The sequence below is a fragment of the Salmo salar genome, chromosome ssa13, assembly GCF_905237065.1.
Source record: "Salmo salar chromosome ssa13, Ssal_v3.1, whole genome shotgun sequence".
Lineage (NCBI taxonomy): Eukaryota > Metazoa > Chordata > Actinopteri > Salmoniformes > Salmonidae > Salmo > Salmo salar.
In genome coordinates, this window is record NC_059454.1 from 50,675,000 (window position 1) to 50,689,174 (window position 14,175).

General features: G+C 39.1%; 1 protein-coding gene across 2 annotated transcripts in view; it reads left to right on the forward strand.

Moving 5' to 3' along the window:
• Positions 1–10,408: 10,408 nt before the first annotated feature.
• Positions 10,409–14,175, forward strand: part of LOC106567461 (TOX high mobility group box family member 2) — a 133,050-nt gene continuing 129,283 nt past the window's right edge. For both annotated transcript variants that reach the window (XM_045693375.1, XM_045693376.1), the window contains exon 1: positions 10,409–11,012. In XM_045693375.1, coding sequence (XP_045549331.1) covers positions 10,923–11,012 — 90 coding nt within the window. In that variant the 5' untranslated portion in view covers positions 10,409–10,922. The remainder of the gene's footprint in view (positions 11,013–14,175) is intronic.

The window sequence follows — 14,175 nt, forward strand, 5'->3', positions numbered from 1 at the left end:
TCATGGATCTACAGTACTGTACAGTGGCTTCGAAAATATTCACCCCCTTGGCATTTTTCCTATTTTGTTGCCTCACAACCTGGAACTGAAATTGATTTTTGGGGGGGGGTTGTATCATTTTATTTACACAACATGCCTCCCACTTTGAAGATGCTAAATATTTGTTATTGTGAAACAAACAAGAAATAAGACAAAAAAACTGAAAACTTGAGCGTGCATAACTTTTCACCCCCCCAAAGTCAATACTTTGTAGAGCCAAATACATTTAAACTCAGTTTTTCACAATTCCTGACATTTAATCCAAGTAAAAATTCACTGTCTTAGGTCAGTTAGGATCACCACTTTATTTTAAGAATGTGAAATGTCAGAATAATAGTAGAGCGAATGATTTATTGGAGCTTTATATTTCTTTTATCACATTCCCAGTGGGTCAGAAGTTTACATACACTCAATTAGTATTTGGTAGCATCACCTTTAAATTGTTTAACTTGGGTCAAACGTTTTGGGTAGCCTTCCACAAGCTTCCCACAATAAGTTGGGTGAATTTTGGCCCATTCCTCCTGACAGAGCTGGTGTAACTGAGGCAGGTTTGTAGGCCTCCTTGCTCGCACACACTTTTTCAGTTCTGCCCACACATTTTCTATGGGATTGAGGTCAGGGATTTGTGATGGCCACTCCAATCCCTTGACTTTGTTGTCCTTAAGCCATTTTGCCACAACTTTGGAAGTATGCTTGGGGTCAATGTCCATTTGGAAGACCCATTTGCGACCAAGCTTTAACTTCCTGACTGATGTCTTGAGATCTTGCTTCAATATATCCACATCATTTACCTCCCTCATGGTGCCATCTATTTTGTTTCATCAGACCAAAGGACATTTCTCCAAAAAGTACGATCTTTCTCCCCATGTGCAGTTGCAAACCGTAGTCTGGCTTTTTTATGGCGGTTTTGGAGCAGTGGCTTCTTCCTTGCTGAGTGACCTTTCAGGTTATGTCGATATAGGACTCGTTTTACTGTGGATATAGATAATTCTGTACCTGTTTCCTCCAGCATCTTCACAAGGTTGATTTGCACTTTTCGTACCAAAGTGTATGTTCATCTCTAGGAGACAGAACACGTCTCCTTCCTGAGTGGTATGACGGCTGCGTGGTCCCATTGTGTTTATGCTTGCGTACTATTGTTTGTATAAATGAACGTGGTACCTTCAGGCATTTGGAAATTGCTCCCAAGGATAAACCAGACTTGTGGAGGTCTACACATTTTTTGGCTGATGTTTTTTGATTTTCCCATTATGTCAAGCAAAGAGGCACTGAGTTTGAAGGTAGGCCTTGAAATACATCCACGGCTACACCTCCAATTGACTCAAATGATGTCAGTTAGCCTATTAGAAGCTTCTAAAGCAATGACATAATTTACTGGAATTTTCCATGCTGTTTAAAGGCACAGTCAACTTAGTGTATGTAAACTTCTGACCCTCTGGAATTGTGAAACAATGAATTATAAGTGAAATAATCTGTCTGTAAACAATTGCTGGAAAAATTACTTGTGTCATGCACAAAGTAGATGTCCTAACCGACTTGCCAAAACAATAGTTTGTTAACAAGAAATTTGTGGAGTGGTTGAAAAATGACTCCAACCTAAGTGTATGTAAACTTCCGACTTCAATTGTATGTGACTTCTGAAGGTAATTGGTTGCACCAAATCTTATTTAGGGGCTTCATAGCAAATGGGGTGAATACATATGCACGCACCACTTTTCAGTTTAACATTTGTTTTTCATTTTTGAAGCAAGTTATTTTTTTAATTTCACTTCACCAATTTGGACAATTTTGTGTATGTAAAATCCAAATAAAAATCAATTTAAATTAGAGGTTGTAATGCACATTTTTGGGGGAAAAAAGCCAAGGGGGTGAATACTTTTGCAAGGCACTGTACGTATGCATCATATTGCAAGCAAAATGCAATGATAAACATGATTCAACTCCTAGCATGTAATGGCCATTCATATCAATGTGATATTGCAAACGCAGATACCTTATCTACAGTAGCTTTATTAGTTTGCCAAAAAAAGGCAATACTTTACATTAAGTTTCCCCTATTACTATCTAATTAAAACAGTAATATATGTAGTAACAACATAGTAGTTAAATAGTAGTGGGAAACCAGGTAGCCTAGCGGTTAGAGCATTGGGCCAGCAACCGAAAGGTCGCTAGTCGAATCCCCTAGCCGACAAGGTGAAAAATTAAGCGCTGCACTTAACCCTAATTACTCCAGGGTTGCCATTCATAATGGCAGACTCTGGCTGTGACTCCATTCTCCGAGGGTGTCTCAGGGAGAGTGAGATATGCAAAAAACGCATTTCCAATTCAAACGTGTACATGTGTCAAATAGGACACATATAAGAACTACTACATTATTATTATTACATAGGTGTTACTATGTAATTACACGGGTTGTAGTTATTACACAATTGTAACAAGAAACATATAATTACACATCCACTTGCTGATGGTTATTCCATATGTGTAATTAATGATGTTATTACACATGTTCTTGTTTTACTATGTAACTAATATCTTGTAATTACACATTTAAAAGTCACCTGTTAAATAACTTGAACAAAATCTGCTACATGTAAGTACAAGGTGCCACTACTATTGAATACATGTATTAGCAGGGTTGATAAATAGGCTAGGGCCTGATAACAACAAGTGTAACAAGGCACACCCAATGATGTTGAGTACACCCTGTCATTAACTACCGGTCATTTTCAATTTGTTCACTTCTATGTTATGACATGGCTCAAAGGCTATTCCGAATCAAGTACAATGAAGTTGCATAGGATATACTTGTATACTTGTAATTATCATGTACCTATTCAAGAGCACGCAACTTATTGTAAAGTGAAACCCAGTAGGGTATAACCTTTATAATTACTATATAGTTACAATGTAACAACCTTAGCAGACAATAGGCTGGCCAGCAGAAATTCGGAGACAGGAGAACATTAAGTATAACCTTTTTAGATTTTAGTTACATTGTAATTACAATGTTGTTACAAGGGATATACATGTATTTACAATGCAACATAATGTGTAGTGAATTTACTTTTTTTGCAGACAATAGGCTGGACAGGAGAAATAAGGAGACGAGAAAATGTTTCAGTTTGAATTTTCTTTAATGGATTTGACAAAGATTTATATTAAAACTATTCAAATTCAATTTCTCATTCCAGACTCAAAGCAATAACTATTTTAGTTAGTAAAAAATACTAACACAGGTTGGTACAGCAAGCTAGCTAGCATTTACCTATTTTTCACTAATTTAGCTAGCTAGCTACAGTAGCTACTGCAAGCACCGGTACAATGTCAACACGTTTATCCACTCATTCAATAAACGTTACAAAATCATCATACAACTGATTCAACATTTATTTAACAATTTTGCACATTACAAACCTTTATAACCATGACAAATTAAGAGAATGGCTGCAGGCTATTCCACGTGTGAATTCTGGACTAGGTGCGGAACTTGGACTAGTCAATGTTTTTCATGTAATCGCCTTCCACGGATTAACAACACTGGAAAGGAATCACAAGAATTTGCACTAATGGACTGTGATAGGATTCCACAGGAATGGGCTTGTATTTTAGCATTCAATGCTTGACCATTGCCATTAATGTGAGTCATTGGTTTCAATAGCCTCTATTCTCTCACGCTAAGTGCTGGCCATTTTAATACACTGATGGACTTGGATTAGAATGTGATTGTACATGTGATTGTACATTATGATATCACAGGAAAATATTTAGTTTCAGTCATATTAGCATGAGAGCAATACTTAATGTATGCAAGGTTAACATTCCATTCTACAACCATGCACGTTCACAGGTTTTATCCTGAAACTCTGAATCCATTGGATTGTCCTTCAAATAGATTAATTCAATTATTTCACTTTACAGGCTTTTAACCCTATCAGTCCCGAGATCCCAGCAAAAATCGGCTTTTCATTTATCTGACTTGAGTTTGTGACAGCAACTATGTTATTACAGTATAATATTTTCTGGGATTTCCTATGATTTTCTATGTTGAAGAGCCCCTTACCGTCTAACGATTCCTGTGTAGCTTGTGAGCATCATAGAGCAAAACAGGTTACATGTGCATGTTCGTGATAGCTTTTAATAGTTTGTACCTCAAACCATTCGGACTCTACAGACATGTTTGTATACAAGACCCGGCCCGGGCCCCTATGGAATCCACCCTTGTCTCACAAACACCACTCTAAGGCAGCCCCCGTTAATCACACAGACTACTGGTTGGTACCGACGGATGCAGAAGAAATAGAAAAATCATACTTGTATAATCCAATCTGTAGCTCAAACACACAATGTGTAAAAGGGATTAGAAGTCTAAAATGCACCGCCATTACAGTTGGACTCATTGGGTTAAATGATTCAAATTTACATGCTTTTATGTCAACCAATGTATTACAGTACGTGCCAGAATGTGGAAATCCTTTGTGTAACAATTTTAAAAGTTCCTATGGCTAAACATCTCCTAAAATCAAATAAGAACTCCCTCCAAAACCACTCACCCCTGATATACTGTATGTAAGACACTCCCTCCCTGCCCTATTTCTTCACACTGACCACAACCTTTGTACTTGTGAACATTTTAGGTAAAACATGATAGGTTAAACCCTGTAGAACATTTCTATTTTTTGGATCTTTGTAAAAGTCACACTGACAACATGCTCATTAGATGAATTGATAAATAATTTGTGTTTTGTTCTGTATTTCTTTTAACTATTCAGCCCTACCAAGTCTGCAAGGGGGAATTAACCAGGGCAGAGGGAATTGAATTAAGCCCAGGACATGACCAAAGACCAGATGTGCCACATTCTGCCCCTCAGGTTAATATCCAGGATTTTTAGATTAAATACAGTACATCTTTAAAACACTCCCTATTTGCATGTCCCTATTTGCATTTTTCCTGTTTTGCCCAATGAAACTGGATGGAAGCCAGGAATGACATAAGGTGGTTTAACAATTGATAGTTTTGGTGTTTGGGCTGTATGTATCTGTTCACAATCATTTGTCAACATAAATCACTGACAAAAATGAAGTACTTACACTCTAAACTATTAGCATTTTGTTAGAGTAATAGCAGAAAGTGTATTCCTATATCAAAATCTTCACATCTATAACACAATGCTTTTAGGTATTAACATGTTCATCCAAATTACTTTAGTGTTTTTTTTCTCTGGATTGAAACATATTTGATTCTGGCCCCTCAAAAGTGCTCTTAATTGCTCGCTTGAAAGGGGTATGATTATATAGATGTTCGGCTTTCTTTATATAAAAATGAATCATCATTCCACTGCTGAAATTATGCTGTGTTCTCATGTGAAAAATCCCAAGTGCTTTACAAGGTACTGACGGTAAAAGGCTGGGTCATATAGAAAACATGTTCAGATGTTATCTTATAATTTATCCTCAACTTAACCAATTCAGGGTTCTGGCATTACTGTAACAAATCCATGGTTAAGTGTGATTGTTGTCATCATTTTTACAAGCTAATGTCATAAATTTGCGTTGTGACTTAGGTTATTTTCTGGAGCTCTGGTTTAGTAGATTAAAAAAACGACCATACTATTTTTTACAAGTTGGCATTTTAATATGTGAAAACATTCAGACTGGTAATACACACTCCACAACGAGAGCTGAAAAGCTAAGCAATTAACGTAGTCTCTTCAGTTTCCTTCAAATGAAGTGGTAAATGAAACGTGGTTGGACTGACAAACTGGGTCATTTTTAAAAGGAGCTCCTCTGTCTTTCTTCAGTCTATCCTGCATGCAGAGGCAGATATTGCATCCCTACTTTATCAAATAAAGATTTGCCAAAATTTGCCTGTATTGAAGGTTGTTTTCAAGGTGGATGAGGATGACATAATGAAGACATGAGATCAGAGAAATTACATCATCTCTGTAATGTTCATGGATGTTTGACCTACTTCTCCTTTTCATGTAGAATTACGCAATGTATCAGGGGTAAAACCCCTACTGGATGGGTGGTTCAGATGTCAGTGGCATTAAGTCCTAAACCTACATCTCCTGCAAAGGAGGATGGGAGTCGTTGTTGACCTCTGCAGGATGTAGTGCGTGACCTTGTGAATGGAGCCCAAACTAGAGCTGCCTGGGTATATGGCAGTGGTAAGGCAGTGGTGGCTAGTGTCTCTTTAAATCGGAGGACTGGTTTGTTGTATTGGCTCATTGTAATGTGCCGTCTTCCCTTCACTAGCCTCCACTGGTGTATGACGGGGTCCGATAGAAAGCAGACAGAGGAGGGGACAGATTGATACAAATATCAACGTATGTAGGAAACACAATATCCAAAGTTGACTGGAGAGACACTAATGCTCCTCTTCTCCTTCCATGGACATCTAACTGCAGAGTTATGAGTTATTTCAGCCTTTGTTTATACTATGTGACCAGAATGTTGACTCACTGAAGACTTCGGATTGGTTCCCATGCCCCTGTAGAACACACAAGGTAACCCGTGACCTTCTACACTGGGGTCAAAGGTCAGTTACTCTGCTCTTCCCAGGACTCTGGTCATGGCTAGAAGGGATCCAGCTTTTATCAAATTAACTTACGCAGCAGGTTAGGAGAATTAACGTAGCAGGTTAGGATAATTAGGATAATTAGGTTAAGGTTATAAATAAGGGTTAGGTTAGGGTTAGCTAAAGTGCAAAAAAAAAGAGATTTGACAGTTTGTAGAGATAGATGTGTTGTAATATTTCCTGGCACCATGCACGCCCAATAATGACATCCTCATAACACTTTGCATTAAACGGGCATCAGTGCGGCCAGAGGTTTTGGATAATGATATTGTCGGGAGAGTTTGAGTCAAAAGGCTTCACTCATCAGCACCCACACATACTGTTTAAAAGTATCTGTGCATGTGCAATCAGAGAAGATTAGCCTCTCGCTTTGTGCTCTTTGTTGTTGTGGAAGTCGGCCCAATACTGCTAATACTCCTCAGTCGAGCACCTTGTTCCCTTGTTGTTCAAGCTGGGCTGGAACGCGTTTGGTACACTTTTGTTCCACTGCTAATGCTAATTTCATTTAGCTAAGTCTAGCTTTTTAAGGCACCCCTTATAAAGGGTTTGTAAAGGTCATATACTGTAAGTAGTTTATATATTTTGGACAGGAGCAAGACATTTTAAGTTTATTTGGGATCTAAATAAAATTAGCTCGCTAAATAATTTATCCTGCTTTCTGGACAGCTTCCTAGTTCCAGAGGGTTTTGATGGATTTTATGAAATACGTGTTATTCCAAAGCCGTTTAGGTGACAAACCATACTCAGTATAGAACTCAGTGGGAAATTAAATAGAAGACATGTTCTAGGAATGTGCTGTTCTGTTCAGTACCTTGAAAAGACGTCAAGGGCAGCTTGGTGTTGCCATCAACTAATTGCTCTGTGAGAAGTGAAATCACGAGTCCTGATGTTCTTGTGCAAGCTATAGACATAGACAGAAAACAAACAATTAAATGTAATTGTCCAACGTGCGCTGTGCTTATCCAGAACATTAAGTGTAATAACATTTTCAGGGCATCACTGAAATGTGCTGAAATGTGCATACAGTGTTAAATCACTCACAATATGTGCCTCTCTTTTCACACTGTCCATTAATCATTTTTGCAGATCTAAAGTAGACACCACTTAGGCTATACATTCTTTATGCAGATCTAGCTAATTAATACTTTATAAATATCCTATAAATCTATTATAAGTTGTAGTTTGTGTAAAGTGTAACTAAAAAAACAAAATGGTGAAGCAAGAGTTTGCAATGACGCAGCAGTTTGCAAGATACTTGCATTCAGGGCTCCCGAGTGGCGCAGCGGTCTAAGGCACTACATCTCAGTGCTAGAGGTGTCACTACAGACCCTGGTTCGATTTCAGACTGTATCACAACTGGCCGTGATTGGGAGTCCCATAGGACAGCGCACAATTGACCCAGCGTCATCAGGGTTAGGGTTTGGCCAGGGTAGGCCATCATTGTAAATCAGAATTTGTTCTTAACTGACTTGCCTAGTTAAATATATATGTTTTTTAAATGTACTAATTACCAAATCATTATACAGACAGTGGTGTGAGATAATGGGACATAGTATGGGGTCGCATAGTATGGGGTTGTATAGTATGGGGTGGCATAGAATGGGGAGGCATAGTATGGGGCGGCATAGTATGGGGAGGCATAGTATGGGGTTGCATAGTATGGGGTGGCATAGAATGGGGAGGCATAGTATGGGGCGGCATAGTATGGGGAGGCATAGTACGGGGCGGCATAGTACGGGGCGGCATAGTATGGGATGGCAGGTAGAGTAGCCGGTAAGAGCGTTGGGCCAGTAACCGAAAGGTTGCTGGTTTGAATCCCGAGCCAACTAAGTGAAAAATCTGTCGATGTGACCTTGACCAAGGCACTTAATCCCTCTGGATAAGACTGTCTGCTTAATGAATAAATTGTAGTATTATAATAACCTGTCTCAGTGAAGATGTCAACTTGATGAATATTTTTTGCATTATTCGGCAGAAGCAGTACTGCGAGCGAAAATATGTTATCCAGCTTTCATCTTTACTATTGTTTTCTTTCATTCACATCTTATTTTGTTTAGCATTAAAGTGGCTAGTGTTGTTTATTCCATTAATTGCCATTGAGCATTCAGTAATTAAAGAACAATAAATATTTTGCAGAAATTCGTTTCTCTTGTTTGGTTGCTAGCCCATCAATTGTGCTTCAATAATACTGATCATTAGCATTCGGTGGGCAGTGAAGGCTTCTGGGAAGGGAGCTCTATACATACAGCACTCCACATTCCATTCCCATGAAGTTATGGCACTGGGCCACGGGGTTAACCCCGTGTGTGCTGACAGTGGTAAAGCACATCTACACAGTCAGGTCCATACTAAACAACGGGCATGCACTATTGGGTCCAGAACGGAACAGTTCCACAACCAATCATAATCATCCTGTCAATATAACATTATGACATATAGCCTACTACAAATAAAATGTTTATTCAGATCCATACTCTTTTCATGTTTTTACTATCAGTAAATGCAAATCATAATAATTCTAAGGACTAGTGTGGAAGGATTCTTTTTTTATGCTGCAACCAACAATACATTGACAATGGGTACCTGAAATATTTACCTACTTTATATGAACATATAAACCATTTTGTGCATGGTTCATGGGATCAACAGTGGTATGATAATAACACAACACTGCAAAGTGTAATCTGTACTTTGCCTTGACATGATTGAAAGACAATGGTCCCATGGATAGGCAATTTCAACATCAAATGTGCATGCACATCACAGGGCAAGAGAGTGCTATCCATCAAATTCAGTGAGCTGTCAAAGGGAGCTAGCTCTCTCAACCTTTCCCTATACATTTGCACTCAATTGGCCATATAATATGTAGCACCTGTGCATATTTTGCACTCCTTTGAGAATGTAAAATGTTTATCACAACTCATGGCAGTAATCAGTACCGAGACCTAATAATCAATGTATTCATATTCATAAATGCTAGTCATTAAACATACGCCTATCTGTTATTGTTTTGATAAAAGTGGTGCCAATTGCTATACCATTATATTATCTGTATAAATGCAAGCAGAATTGGCAAAACATATAAAAAATAATGTTGATCTTAGACAAAGCATAATAATAGCCAATAGCCATTCGTATTAGCCTACTTTTATAACACTTTTAACATTCCAAAGTAATTTCCCATGATGCCTTTTTGTTGTGATGGATTTAGACATAGCCTCTATATACCATATAACAATTGTTAACTTCATAATCATTGCTAAAATGGGAAAGAATGCAAACCCTCCTCTGCTTTGTCTGAAATAACATTGGATGTTTTAAGGCAACATTGTTTTATCTTTTACATAAAAATAAAACAATGCCAAGAGCTCCATCAGCTTTTTGCAGTACCATTTCATTACAGCTGTTCGTGTCCTCGGTGGATGTGTAATAGCTGCTGTTTATACCCAAACCTTTATGTTTGTGTACTGTTTGGAATTCTATAGGTTCATAGTTCTATATTTCTATACAGAGGTTTGTGTTTAAGTTAACATGTATGTTGACGAAACCATGCATTGAATGCAGACTGTGGAACCTCATGCCTTTCGGCTTGGCACACTAAATAAAGCAAATGGAACCTTTGGAACGCAATATACTGTATAGGCTAATCTGTGTGTGCTTTATAATGCAGAGCCCTGCACACTACTACATTGCTAATCTGAAACGCGCAGTTGCAGAAAGGAGAGCGGTTGCCAAGGCAGCCACCAACCTCCCCTCCCCCCTTTCCCTCCATTCCTCTTTCCCATTTATTATCAGCAGAGGTCGCATGGCATATGGTGAAGAACAGTCCAACCACTTCTCTGTCCTCGAACCATTTCCTGGAATCAATACATGAATATGCACCTCCGTCACAAAGCCTATGGATTATGAGAACAACGGGAAAAAACAAACATATTCAGAGGGCTCATTTTATGCTTTTTTAAATAAACCAAGGGGGAATATTTTATTTCATTTGTTCTGGAGTATGCCTAACTTAATAGAATAACTAATCTGCATATGTGCTGTTATTTTTGTTCTACCGTTAAGTGATAACTGTTTTGGTTCTCCAAAGTGGACGCGCTCTAGTAAGCGAAAAAAGGACTGTTCATCACTAGGACGCGAGTTGGTGCAGAAGTTCGACCGCAAACGGATGTGAGGGAAGAGTGCACAGAAAACTCAACCCCTTTTTCTTTCTTTACTTCTTTCTTATTTTGTTTGGCTAAACAATAGAGTGAGTCAAAGACACTGAAACGGATTTCATGCCGTCAGTCTCGCAGAACCTGATATGGACGTGAGATTTTATCCTGCGCACCCGTCTAGTGTGGGTTCTGATCCAAGTTGTCTAAGCTCGTTGGACTTTTACCACGCGAACAAGGTAAATACAAAGTGCAGTCCTCCTAGTGCGTTACTGCCTAGAGATTGAAGTCTACACATTTTCTCACCTGCCTCTGCTTCTTGTTCAGCAGCCTGCAACATTTGTGCAATAGACATGCATGGCATGTGGTGTTTAACTGAAACTGGATGTTTCCACCAGCGAGTGTTTCCATTCCATGTGATTCCATTCCTCATTACAACAATTACACGTTTTAAGATGGGGTTCTCTGACAACCCCACACCTCCAGATAGCCTGAACCATTTTTTTTAATTGTTCTTCTTCTACTTCTACTTTCTTCTCTATCTCTTTTTCAGTCAACATATTGGGCATGTAATATAAGTATTCTAGGCTATAACATAATTATTTTGCTTACGTTTAGGCTATAATGTAACACACTTTGCATACCTGCTACAATTTGGATACCTGCGACAATATACTGACTGCTACAATGAAACGTTACCCTACTTGATTGCTGTTAGTCTACATTGACCAGTCTACGCGGCGTTTGATAAACTATGTTGATAGAATCTTAATACATTGCTCTTGCGCATATCCATGCACTTTGAATTTACCTACATTTTAAACTTTTCTTGTTCTAACCTTAGAGGGCTAACCATCTTTTTTAATCAGCTGGTAGAGTAGGCTATTGCTCTCGTTCTGAGAGGCTATCCCGTCAGTTGAATGAGCATGTTGGATTAAAATAGGCTATTAGTTAATATTGCCCATATCTTTGATGATTCTGAGTCACAAACACGATGTCCCACTGTGAAATGAATACTAAAATGGTTTTAGAGCCACGTCTTTAGAAGCATATTTTTACACCCCACTGCTTCAGTTCTCGAACTGCGCCGCTCTGACTTCACAATCACAGACAAGTGTGCCAGTGGCAGCCTATGTTCCATGAATATGCATATTACGATTAGACAGTTCGTTGATATACTTTTTGGTTTTGACTGCTCACATTACGGGCCTACTATAGCTTCTATTTTCAGAAAATCATGATCGGTTGAGGTCTGATCCTGTGGGTGATAATGCTGGGAAAAGGTCTAATCTGTCAGTTTTTCTTCACATCCACAGTGACAACGTAGTGGTAGCCTAAAGCCTACTATGGCTGATGGAAACAACAAGTATTTGTGCATCTAAAATAAATACTACAGTTTGCCTAATAGGTTACCCTGAGATGGGCCATTGTAGCCCGTAATACTCCTGCAAACAAGAGCAAGAGGAAGTGAAAGCAATCAGTCCGACATCTGGATTGAGTCATCATATCCATTAAATCCAGATTAGGTGGTTGAAACTTTGGATAAGCATTTGGGAATTGCACTAGGACAATTCCACAGCAAAGGAATTACGCTGAGAGTGATTTCAAAGTTTAACAAACCATACAACTCTATGCACAAGGACTACTTTTAAAAATGTACACACAAAATTTGACTAAAACATTTACTTGAAGAAGAGTGCACATGAAAATCTTGGTAACAGATTGGCGGTTTGTGCTGTTGGTGCCATCATTATGTTACCAAACTTTGCATTTGCACTGTTCTTCAAGTAAATGTGTTTTTGTATAGTTGTATGGTTTGTTAAACTTGGAAATCAAAGGATTTTGTTTGGCATACATTTTAAAGTGAAAAGTCTCAGCATAATTCCGTTACTGTGGAATTTCACACTACTAAGAATTCAATCCAGTCACATTGAGAGGCAGTTCACAGATGAAAACCTGTGGAATGACTTAGTCTCTACATGTGTTGTTCAATTAAAATTGTCTTCCCTGTAACGCACAGTGCTGAGATTGCTTGCAATGACAAGCTCAGTCCGATGATGCTGTGACACACCGCCCCAGACCATGTCTGACCCTCCGCCTCCAAATCGGTCCCGCTCCAGAGTACAGGCCTCGGTGTAACGCTCATTCCTTCGACGATAAACGTGAATCCGACCATCAACCCTGGTGAGACAAAACCACGACTCGTCAGTGAAGAGCACTTTTTGCCTGTCCTGTCTGGTCCAGCAACGGTGGGTTTGTGCCCATATGTGACGCTGTTGCCGGTGATGTCTGGTGAGGACCTGCCTTATAACAGGCCAACAAGCCCTCAGCCCCTCTCAGCCTATTGCGGACAGTCTGAGCACTGATGGAGGGATTGTGCGTTCCTGGTGTAACTCGGGCAGTTGTTGTTCCCATCCTGTACCTGTCCCGCAGGTGTGATGTCCGGATGTACCGATCCTGTGCAGGTGTTGTTACACGTGGTCTGCCACTGCGAGGACGATCAACTGTCCGTCCTGTCTCCCTGTAGCGCTGTCTTAGGTGTCTCACAGTACAGACATTGCAATTTATTGCCCTGGCCACATCTGCAGTCCTCATGCCTCCTTGCAACATGCCTAAGGCACGTTCACGCAGATGAGCAGGGACCCTGGGCATCTTTCGTTTGGTGTTTTTCAGAGTCAGTAGAAAGACCTCTTTGGTGTCCTAAGTTTTCATAACTGTGACCTTAATTGTCTACCATCTGTAAGCTGTTAGTGTCTTAACAACCATTCCACAGGTGCATGTTCATTAATTGTTTATGGTTAATTGAACAAGCATGGGAAACGGTGTTTAAACCTTTTACAATGAAGATCTGTGAAGTTATTTAGATTTGTACAAATTATCTTTGAAAGACAGGGTCCTGAAAAAGGGACATTTGTTTTTTGTTGCTGAGTTTATAAGAATGTACTGATAAAGCTATGCCTGAATGTAGACTAACAACACTGCTTCAGTGGTGTGAAGCTGAGTATCTCAGAAAGAAAGCACACATGAAGTTGGCTAGGCTATATTGGAATGCTCCTAAATGTGTCTTTAGTCCCTTGAATCTCAGGTAATTATTTGAAATATTAAAACTTTGTCAAATAGCAAAGTGAGATTACAATCATCCAACAAGTAATACTAACTACCTTCACTGGTGTTGCAAATTAGATGGAGGCCATTGGGAATATCTGATCTCATGTTAACAAGGTGCGTTGGGTCAGTTTTGAGGACAAAGCGTTGTCAAAATGGTTGTCCCATTAAAGGTGCAATACGCAGAAATCGCTCCGTTATTTCCTGGTTGTAAAAATTCTAATAGTTCACCTAGTTTCAGTTTATGTAACAAAACAAGCAATGTGTAGACTAGAGAGTCATTGTACTATCTTTTCA